The sequence below is a fragment of the Arvicanthis niloticus genome, chromosome 23, assembly GCF_011762505.2.
Source record: "Arvicanthis niloticus isolate mArvNil1 chromosome 23, mArvNil1.pat.X, whole genome shotgun sequence".
NCBI classification, from domain to species: Eukaryota; Metazoa; Chordata; class Mammalia; order Rodentia; family Muridae; genus Arvicanthis; species Arvicanthis niloticus.
This window is the reverse complement of record NC_133430.1, coordinates 39,800,045-39,811,197: the sequence shown is the minus strand read 5'-3', so window position 1 is coordinate 39,811,197 and position 11,153 is coordinate 39,800,045. Positions and strand designations below refer to the sequence as shown.

Below are 11,153 nucleotides of genomic sequence, written 5' to 3'. Positions count from 1 at the left end.
CAGTGAACTGCGGGTTCAGTGAGAGACCCTGACACAAAAAACTAGGTGAAGAGGGATAAGGGAAAGGTACTCAAGGTTATCCTGTAACTTATCGGTCTTCTTGAACACAGACACAGACACACACACACACACTCACACACACTTGGAAGGAGGAAACCCTATTCTGGAGTTTTAACTTCCAACATTTCTGCTTTTTCTCTTTGTACTGTGCATAAACGAGTGCATAAAACATGGAGAGTTAATTAGCATACTCCTGTTGATAAAGGCATTCTCCTATTGATAATGGCATTCTCCTATTGAGCTTTGGTTTTGTAAATGGCTTTGGAAATCTGTTCAAACAATCACCCTTCTGGAAAATGCCATGAACATAAATGCACTCAAGCAAGAAGCACTTTTAAGGCCCCTCTCCAAGCCACTGTCCAGAGTCAGGAGCCCTAGACCTTCCGGGCCATCAGGTGACCTGAAAAGCGAGGGGATGGGCTTCAGACCCAGTTCTCCCCAGCTTGTCTCTTCTGGAAACATGAGGATGCTACTTTGTATCATTCAACATCTGCGAGTCTTAAATCTCCCCTTAACCAGAGTGTTTTTGCTTCCGAAGTTCTAAATGTGCCGTGGCATTTAAGACGCTCCAATTATAAGATGCCTATGAACGTCATCTGCATCTTTCTAAAGCCACCACTGAGAGCGCCCTTTTTGTGCCTGTTTTCTAAAGCTCCCCCATAAGTCGCTGTTTAGTAAAAAGTAAAGTTTGTATTTTATCGGTACAACATTGCTCTTTTCAAAATCTACCGGAAGTATTCATTTAGCCCTAATTGCCTAGGAGCCCGATATGTGTACATATATATAATTATATGTCTATATAGACAATAACTTTACATCTGTGAGATATTTTCCACTTAACTAAATCTGGAACTTTGTATTAAAATGGTTCTGGGCTGGCAAGGTAACTTATCATATAAAGGCACTTGCAGCAAACTGGATGACCTGAGTTCAATTTCCAGAACCCACATTGCTGAAAGAGAACTGACTTTTGTAAGTTGTCCTCTGGTCTCCACCCAGGAGCAATGGGAAATGAATTCCCACATGCTTATACATATACAATAAGTAGGTAAGGTAGGTTGTTTGTTTGTTTGTTTTTCAATTATAAGAAAATGTTTCTAACCCTAAGCTCGAGATGTAACTTAGAGATAGAGTGTTAGTCTAGAATATGCAAGACCCTGGGTTATATGTAACACTCTGGTTAAGGGGAGATTTAAGACTCGCAGATGTTTATATAAGATGTTATATAAGGTCACAAATGTTTGTGACCTCCAAAAAACCCTCAAGTTCCTGTAGCACATAAAGTGAGTTATGTCTCCTTTGGGGGCCCTGACCTAGAATGTCCTTGCTAAGAACTTTCACATGCATCCGGTGACAGTCCCCTTCTCTGTTGTACACCAGCTCTCAGTTGAGGATAAAATCAGGGTCATTGCACAGAAGATCTACGGGGCCGATGACATCGAATTGCTCCCCGAAGCACAGAACAAAGCAGAAACCTACACAAAGCAGGTAGGTTTGCCCCTGAGCGTCCCAGCTTGTGACCTACACTCTACCCCTCAGATAGTAGCCTCCTCTCCCAGAATGCTGGGTTTGGGTTAGAAGTTCTGTATTTACCTGTAAGTGTATGTGAACATTTAGAAGAGCCAGGAGGAATTATGGGATGTCTTGCTGGAGTCCTAAGACACCTCAGTGGTATACTGTATTTGATTATCTGGATGGAAGCCAAACAGTCGTTTGTAGACTATAGTTAAGTAGTGTGCTTCTTCCCTACAGGAATTATTTTTTGTTTTGGTCTGCAGTAACTAGGCTGGAGGGTAGATAGTAAGGCAGACGTGCGTATGCAGGGAGGTAGCCGTCTCAGAGTCTCATGACAGTATCCAGATTTTCTTCATTGTATAATCACACCCATATTCCCTTTTCCCACCCAGGGCTTTGGGAATCTACCCATCTGCATGGCCAAAACACACTTGTCTTTGTCTCACAACCCAGAGCAAAAAGGGGTGCCTACTGGCTTCATTCTGCCCATCCGGGACATCCGTGCCAGCGTTGGAGCTGGTTTCCTGTACCCTTTAGTAGGAACGGTAAGTGGGGGCTATAAGTGAAACCCGTTCATTGCTTCTCCTCTGAAATGTGTCACTCAGGCTGTCAGAGAGTGCCAGGTTGCCATAGTCTAGGAGAAAGCTGTAATTAGGCCTATCCTGGTTAATCCTGGTCTTGATATGGACCATGCAGTTACAATGCTGCCCCTATCTTTCTTAAATAAGATTCTGTTTCCCTGTGGCAGTTTGCTCTTGGTTAAATCCAGAATGGGTCTGATTGGGCTCAGATGATGCCAAAATTCAATTTGCTTCTGTGTACATGGCTTTAGCATCCACTGATTCGGTTGTAGCATCCACTGATGCGGTTGTAGCATACACTGATGTGGTTGTAGCATACACTGATTCGGTTGTAGTATCCACTGATTCGGTTGTCTGCCAGCTGATAATAGGGCTTGGGTATGCTGGCACACACCTGTAATCCTGAGATGCAGAGGCAGGAGATCTGTTGTAAGTTTGAGACTAGCGTGGTGTACTTAATGGGTTCTAGGTCAGCCAAGGCTGCATATAGAGTGAGACCCTGTCTCAAACAAAGCCAGCAACTGTCCCTTAAAGAGCTGGTACCTACCTTTGGGCATGTGTACTTGGTGTTACTTTCTGAGAAGTCCACCACTCATGCCTTTCTTCCATCTCGGCCCCTCCTTTGCCTTTCATCCCTCTTGCTCGGGCCTGTACTGAAGCATCTCTAATAAAACTTCCAACTTTGTTTCTACAACATAATTGCTATGGGGGAAAAAATGTGTCTGTATTGAGTATGTATAGACTCATTGTTTTCTAAGTAATGTTTTATAATGGTTGTTTATATAGTGTTTACACTGTGTTGGGTGTTAAAAGTTGTCCAGAGGTGATTTGAAGTATACAGGTGTGCACAGTTTATGTGCCATAGACCATCTTTTTTTTAAAAAAATATTTATTTATTTTATGTATATGAGTACACTGTCACTGTCTTCAGACACACCAGAAGAGGGCATCAGATCCCATTACAGATGGTTGTGAGCCACCATGTGGTTGCTGGGAATTGAACTTAGAACCTCTGGAAGAGCAGTCGTTACTCTTAACTGCTGAGCCATCTCTCCAGCCCTGCCATAGACCATCTTAAAAAGTCCTCCCCCCCTCCCCCCATGGGCAGGAACGATCCTCACAGTTTTGTATATACTGAGCATGTTATACAGATCCTCCCCGCAGTCAGTCCCAAGCAGCCCCATATCTCCACACCTGGGATTAAAAGTCCATTCTTAACAAATATTTCTGTTTTTTTATTTTTAAAGAAACCAAACTCCAATGCCAGCATGCCTGGTTGACGATATATATGCATATATATTATATATGTTTATTTTTTTATTTTTTAGATTACAGATTTAAATATGGACATTAAGAGAAAGAAAGAATAGGAAAAGTGCAGTATTTTGCTGTTAATCCTGCCAGGAGAGAGTAAGAGAATACTGCCATAATTTCAAGCAAGCTTTAATTTAATACTGGCCAGGATCATGGACTCTAGCCAGGTCTATTCCTGGATTCCTAAAAAATAATAACAAATGACATTTTGCAGGAAATGCTTTTTGAAAAGGCACCCGGGAGGCCGATGTATTCCCCATCAGGTCCAGTCGGCAAGCAATATGCTGACGGATTTCCTGCCTACATAGCTCCAGCCTATACGTGATCTACCTCTGGTACAGTTGACTCAAACAATAGCCTCCCGCATTCCAGGAAGTATCTGTCCTTGGGCAAGGGGCTTCCAAGTTAGGGGCATTTTGTTTCATGGAGCTCTTGGGCACAGTAATTAAAACATAATTTAGGTTGTCACAATCTCAGAGTACACAGGGTTTCAAGAGTCATTTTTTCTTCTCCTCGCAACAGTGTTTCTCTGTGTACCTGGATTTGTAGGCCAGGCTGGTTTCGAACTCACAGAGATTCTCTGTGATCACAGTCTGCCTCTGCCTCCAGGGTGCTGAGATTGAAGGCATCGTGGCCCACCTTAATTATTCTTAATAATTGTATTCTAATACTTTTTGGAGTCTGTGGATATAAATCAATGGCTGAGCACGTGCCTAGTATGTCCAAGGGCCTGGGTTCTATCTCGCAAAGCACAAAACAACCAAAGTCAAAGCTATTCGGGTCTCTCTCGGCAGAGCTCTGAAGGTGCTGCGTGCGTGCGTGCTTTAGCGTGAAGTGGCTTTTCAGGGTTTTATATCTAGGTTCACATGTAAGTATATGTGCCATCGCTTACCTGTTTTTCTGCTTCTCAGTGACCAGTGTTTACAGGGGCAGATCTTCCTCTCTGAGAAAGAATTAAAGTACTGAAAACCCTACCCATTGCTGCTTTAACAACCATGTCTAGAATTCTCTGCCAGCACTTGCACGCATGTCTGGGTCAGTGGCATCCATCCTTTGCCTGTGTAATGCTGACTGCTGGGTTGTTCTGGGTCTGAAGACCAGTTTTTTTTCCTTTTCCCTCTTTGTCCCTACGCCCACCCATTTCTTCCTACAGAATGCTTTGATAGAAGCCGGTTGTTGAATCCATGTACCGCCTCAGAGTGTATTGATCGGTGTGCTCAGATGTCAGGATTCGGTTTTTCTCAAATATTGATGTTTTGTGTTATAGAAAATGACTCATCCATTTTATGACATTTGTATAGTGAAGTTTTAGAACTTCAGTCTAAGCTGTCTTCCTTTCTGGGTCTGGTCTGAAGTGTGTATATATTCATTGTACAAGCAGCATGACAGAAAAAAAAAGATACCACATTTTCAGTTACAAGCCATGCGAATTTGCTGATAAATGACAGAGCCAAGTGTTCAGAAAAGAAGCAAGCACAAATATAGCACAGGAGCTTCCAGTTTAGCTTTAGAAAGCCTGCGATCATAAGAATAGAGACCGTCAAACCATCCAGGCTATATACAGAAATTAAAGGATGTGAATCGTAATGTTAAGTGACTGCGACAGAAATCACATGGGCTTCTATGCAAGCAAGACTCACAGGAAGAAAATTCAAACATCCAGTGCTGTGTGTGCCTCTTTTTGGTTGCTTTGTTTAGCTGTTTTGAGAGATGGTTTTGCTAGGTAGCCCTGGTTTGTGTTAACTCACCAAGTACCCCAGGCTGGTCTAAAACTCTCAACAGTCTGATCTCAGCCTTCCCAGTGCTGGGACAGGGTGTCTCGGCTTCCTTTGGTCTTGAGAAGTAGAGCCGAGGCGGTTGAATGGTGTGCTCCCCGGCTTCTCCAGCATCTGGCAATGCCAGGCAGGTGCAGGACCACACTGCCCCTGCCACATCAGCCTAACTGTCCTGTGCAAGGTCAGAGTGAGGCCGGCCTTTGTCTTGAAGGGGACGTGAGGATTTCTTGAGTTCATCTCTGGATCAATGACTAGGTTTTTAATATGTAACAAGAAGAATACCCCCTGCATCGATGACTTAAAAGGTGTGTTTGGTTCTGTGGCTGCTGCAAGGCTCAAAGGGGAGGTAAATAATCATTAGTGTGTGTTTGTGTGTGGGGGGGGGGTGTGAATGTGTAGAGTTTACAGATGACTTATAACAATTGACTCTTGCCTTTCACTCTGGACGAGATTCTGGGTCCCAGGAATTAAACTCAGGTTGTCAAGGCTTAGTGGCAAAAATAAAAAGGCCACTGAGCCATCCTGCTGGTCCCCTAAGTTCCTTTGTAATGCCGTTTTGCCTCGCAGATGAGCACAATGCCTGGACTCCCTACGCGGCCCTGTTTTTATGATATTGATTTGGACCCTGAAACCGAACAAGTGAATGGATTGTTTTAAACAGGTGAGCTGTTACTGGGCAACAGTTTTCTTGTTTGCCTTTCTTTTTACTTTACACTTGTGTGTTTATTTCTTGGGAGCAGGGAGGGGTGTGTGTGTGTGTGTGGTGTGTGTTGAAGTCAGAGGTGTCCTGGGATTTGCTGCTTGGTGGCCAGTGCCTTTTCCCAGTTGGACGGCCTTGCCTGCAGAAAGTGTTAGTTCTTTTTTTTTGTTTGTTTGTTTGGTTTTTGGTTTTTTGAGACAGGGTTTCTCTGTGTAGCCCTGGCTGTCCTGGAACTCACTCTGTAGACCAGGCTGGCCTCAAACTCAGAAATTCACCTGCACCTGCCTCTGCCTCCCAAGTGCTGGGATTAAAGGCGTGCGCCACCTTTGTTCTTATTTGTTCTTATGTTATGTTTCCACCTTGTAGCCTATTCATGAATTCTAAGGCTCGAACTGAGTCTATAAACACTCACATTCATGTGATTTCCAAATATTTCTTACCAGATTCATTGAGAAGAGGTAAGCAGGAAAGATTCTGGACAGTAATCAGTGAATAAAACACTCATGTTTCAGTCTGGAAGAAGAGGGTTACAGTGCTCGTGGCAGTGCAGAAGGTGTACAGCCCAGCCACTACGGAGGCCTGAGGCGGATGGATGTTAGCCTCCCTCTGCAGCATCCCCAGGAGGTTCAGGGTTCAGAGTTGATGGTCTAGTAGAGGCAGGAGTGGCCCCAAGTCCATCTGTGTACCTTTTCAAGCCAGAGGCCAGGTGGTGGTGGCACACACCTTAATCCCAGCACTCTGGAAGCAGAGCCAGACAGACATCCTGGTGTACAGAGTGAGTTCCAGGACAGTCAGGACTGCGCACAGGAACCTGCCTTGCTAGCTGAGCTGGGATGTAAATGATGGTGGCGTAACCAGCCTGTGTGAGAGCCACGGTCAGCGCCCAGGAAAGCACTCATACACTCAGAGGCATAAGTTGGCAAATTGTCCAGAAAGCAGAGAAGAAAGAGAGCCACTTCTGGAGTTCTTGGACCCTATGTAACAGCCCCAGGTACTCACCACAGTGACACGTGCAATTCAGATCTCAAAAATGTCAAGCAGGAAAATCCTCAACATTCCTCTCCAAGGAATTAAGAAGCAGCCTGCCTGTGGATGGGCGAGCCTCGGCCGGCCTATCTGGTGCAGTCAGGGCCATGGAATGAGAAGAGAAGAGAATGCCTTTCTTATCAGCAATAAAAAGGTTTTAGAGGCAGAGGAGTGTCTTCAAATGTGTGAGGGGAAGATAACTTTCATCCTGTGTTTACCCCTGGCCAAATCTGCCAAGGTATTTTCAGGCAGGCAAAGGGTTGCCACCCCCACTTCTGCTAGGAGGTTCTTTAACAATGTAATCTGCTCTAGCAAAATGAGGAACTAAACCAAGAAAAGAGGAAGATGTGAGTTTTAGGGAACTGGATTTGAACAGTGGCAAATGTGGGGGTGGGGGTCTGACAAGAGCACAGGCTATGGGTTTCTGATCTAGCACAGAGCAGGCGGGAGCGTGGGAGGGGCTGGGAGATAAAGTATCACAAGGTAATAATAAAGCAGCCTCCTACCCTGAGAGAGTGCAGGTCCAGGAGGCAAGCTGTGGCCTTCATTCTGACCATGTGAGTAGAGTAAGGAGAGAGCTTGGTCCAGGGAAGCACTTTCTGCGGCGGGTCAGTGTGCTATAGGACATGTCTGCACCGGGTCAGTGTGCTATAGGACGTGTCTGCACCGGGTCAGGGTGCTATAGGACGTGTCCCGGCTCCCTGCTCAGTCTGGCAGTGTACACACAACCATCACACTCATACATGATGTTTTCAAGTTCATATGTGGACAGGCCCTGGGAGACTCACCCAGAGGGAAGGGTGTAAGTGTGTGAACAGCTTTGAGGTGTAGCTGGAGAATCACGAAGTGTGGAAGGAGAGAGGAAACTGCTATGCTTGGAGAAAGCACTCATTCATTCATTCATTCATTCATTCATTCTGCTTTTCTTTCCAGATCTTTCATCTCAAAGAGGCTACTCTCTCCGGCCAGTGTCTGTTCAGGCCCACTGAGGAAGTGTGCAGACGTCTTGAAAGTCTGTCCCTGCCCTGAAGAGCTTCAGAAATAGTGGGAGTTTCCCTAAAGCCTTTTATAGCCTTAATTCATATCGTGTATACATTAACATAAATCATGTCTATTTACATAATGAAAGTCCATAGAATAAATGAAATAATTTTGCTACCTTGGTGTTGAAATGTAAACTGATTGATAGACCTAGGTAGAATAGAAGAATGGCTGCCATCCATCCAATGGGATGTAAACAGGAAGGAAGCAGTCTTGGGAGACACAGTGACTTAGAGATCACGGTAAAGGGCTTCCTTCATATTGTCAAACTTCAATCCGAAATACTGGGAAAGATAATGATAGAGTACAGGGAGAGAGATTTAACATGATAAACCCCAAAGCAATAACAAGTTATTAAGTTAGCTGTATTAAAGGATCTATTGTTTTTTAATTTATCTTATTTTCATATGTGTAGTGCCTGTAGAAGCTAAAAGGTATTGGGTCCCCTGGAGCTGGCCACAGAAGTCTGTGAGCTGCCTCACCTAGGAGCTGAGAGCAAGCTTGTGTCCTCTGTTAGAGTAGCACACGCTTTCAACCACTGCGGACCTCTTCAGACCCTAAAGGTTCTTTGTTTGTTTTTTGAGGCAAGGCCTCACTGTATATCACTCATGGACTGGCCTGACGTTCACTATGAACCTAGCTGGTTTTGAACTCACAGAAGTCCTCCTGTTCCTGCCTTCGGAGTGCTTGGATTTAAATGCATGAGGTTTTAGCTATTTTTTAAGATGTTAAGCTGGGTGTGGTGGTGCACATCTTTAGTCCCCACACTTGGGAGGCAGAAAGATCTCTGAGTCTAAGGCTAACCTGGTCTACAGAGCAAGTTCCAAGACAGCCAGGGCTACACAGAGAAACCCCATCTTGAAAAAAGAAAAAACAGCAGATTGATTTTTAATTATGTACATCTGTGGGAGAACAAGCTGGTGCCTATGGAGCTGGTGGCACTGGGTCCCCTGGAACTAGAGTTCCAGGCATCTGCAAGCTACCTGACGTAGATACTAGAATCCTAACTCCAGTCTACACAACAGAGTGGCAAACACTCCTAGCTGCTAAGTCGTCCCTCCGGCCCTGTGTAAGGCCCTGGGTTTGATCAATAGCTACACATAGCACACACACATTCACAAATAATATGGGACATTCTCCTGTGCCTTTGCAACTTCTGTGCAAGCATCCACACAGCGAACTCCTGCCAATGAAACTGCTTCGTAACGAGAGCTGACACCTGCCTGGAAATGTGTAGGTGAACTGTAATCAATTAGGCTTATATCCTCATTTTACAGAAAGGCATTTCAGGATTCCAGTTCTGGTGCCTGCTGTCACCTTATTCCAAAGCCTCTGCTCTCTGCTGGCTCTCAGCAGTTCCTAGAAGGCAGCTCCTTCCAAGCTGTACAAAGAAGAAACTGGGTCCTATTCCGCTTGCCTCCATAAAGAAGAGGTAACCAAGGTGCATGAAACTTAAAGAAGAAATGAGGTCAGGGTGGCCGCCGAGCAGTCCTCATGGACAAGGATTTTATGCTATTGGATCTTTGCTTAAAGGTGTCACAAACACAAGCTTGCAGAGGCTGTTTCCACGGTGAAAAAAAGGTGTAAGATACCTGCGGCCACTTGTGTCAAATACCTAGAGAAGAGTCGGTGCACTGGGGACCTGTCAGTGTCACCGGCCCAAGTCCTGTCTCTTCAGCACGGGGCTAGCACAGTTCCTCCAGTTCCAAGGGTTCCCACGCTGGCCCTCCCCTCTCCTGATTGGTAGCATCCCTGACAAGCAGGTTGTGCCTCTTGGTAGCAATTCCGATGCTGTATGCTGAAGATTCATATAGACATTTGAGGGTAACAGCAATATGTGTGTAGTGACAAGTAAAGCACTTAGCTCCCTGCAGCTTTCATTGTGCCCACAAATAGATCAAACCACCAAGGACCTGGGGCCACAGGTTCATTAGATGGTGTACAGAGAAAGGTACTGTGGAAGGCTTATTCTGAGGAAGGCTCAAGGACACACAAATTGTTAGTGAGGAGTTGAGACCATTGTAGCTAAAAGCCTGGACTGTGGACGGGACCAGAACGGAAGAGACGGTGTAGTCGGCTCAGTACTGTTCAGATACATATGTAGGCTATGTCACTGGCACGCTGTCTCTGTGACATTGGTAAGCTGGGAGGAGGTTAGTTACTCGTCAGATTGGAGAGGTATTTATAGCTCATTTCCTAATTATATAATTCAGGTGGAGTAGTAGGCAATAATACAGTAATAGCTTCAGCGGCCGTGTCACCTGAGTGTGTTTAGGACTGACAGGTTTCTTTCTCTTTTGTGCATGAGGTACATGGTTCTAGTTCTAGCCATATCCTAATGACAAGCGGATTTGTATTTATAGTAACATTCTCTCTCTCCCTCTCTTTCTCTCTCTCTTCTCATTCTCTTTACTGGATGCGTTGTGTATGCATGAGAGAAAGATGTCGGATAAGTTATTGATCAAATCTTGTTTTCCCTTAGAACATGAGGTAATCCACCTCTTACCTTAGACTATGTTCAGCTCCTTCTAAGGGCAAAGCAGGTGCAGGAGAGCCACCCTTGGGTTTCTAAGATGCTCTTCAGTGCTGCTCTTTCAGCCTGCATCTCTCATTGTCTGATGCGCTTTTCTTTTTCCAAGTGGGTCTTGCAATATAGCACAACCTGACTAGGGACTTACTGTCCTGCTTCCGCTCCTCAAATCCTGGGATTGCACTGCTACATCTGGCTCCAAATGCCTTCTAATAAGATAGCTAGGTTACCCCATACTCATCTGGATGAGCCTCCTTTACCTAAAATGACTGCCAATTCCCAGGTCTGCTGATTTGAAGAAACTTACAAGTCTCTTCCGGCTTGTTCAAGTTCAAAACTGCCAAAAGCAGGGTTAACATATAACAGGCATGGGGATAGAAAGACCATTTCACACACCTGTGTTTGCTGGGTGACTAAAGGCGAAGTCAAATTCATTAGGATTTTTTGAGACAGGGGCTCAAGTAGCCCAGGCTGACCTTAGACTCCTTATGTAGCCAAGGATGGCTTTGAAAGTCTCATCCTACTGTCTCGACCTCCTAAGTATTGAGATCACAGGCTTGTTTCACCATGTCCAAACCCAGGCTTGGTGCACAGCAGACAAATGCATCTTC

General features: G+C 45.0%; 1 protein-coding gene across 2 annotated transcripts in view; it reads left to right on the top strand.

Annotated features, from left to right (window-relative positions):
- Mthfd1 (methylenetetrahydrofolate dehydrogenase, cyclohydrolase and formyltetrahydrofolate synthetase 1) overlaps window positions 1-8,129 on the top strand; it is a 65,290-nt gene extending 57,161 nt beyond the window's left edge. For both annotated transcript variants that reach the window (XM_076921964.1, XM_076921965.1), the window contains 4 exons: window positions 1,441-1,548; window positions 1,968-2,120; window positions 5,813-5,906; window positions 7,905-8,129. In XM_076921964.1, coding sequence (XP_076778079.1) covers window positions 1,441-1,548; window positions 1,968-2,120; window positions 5,813-5,902 — 351 coding nt within the window. In that variant the 3' untranslated portion in view covers window positions 5,903-5,906; window positions 7,905-8,129. The remainder of the gene's footprint in view (window positions 1-1,440; window positions 1,549-1,967; window positions 2,121-5,812; window positions 5,907-7,904) is intronic.
- The last annotated feature ends 3,024 nt before the right edge of the window (window positions 8,130-11,153 follow it).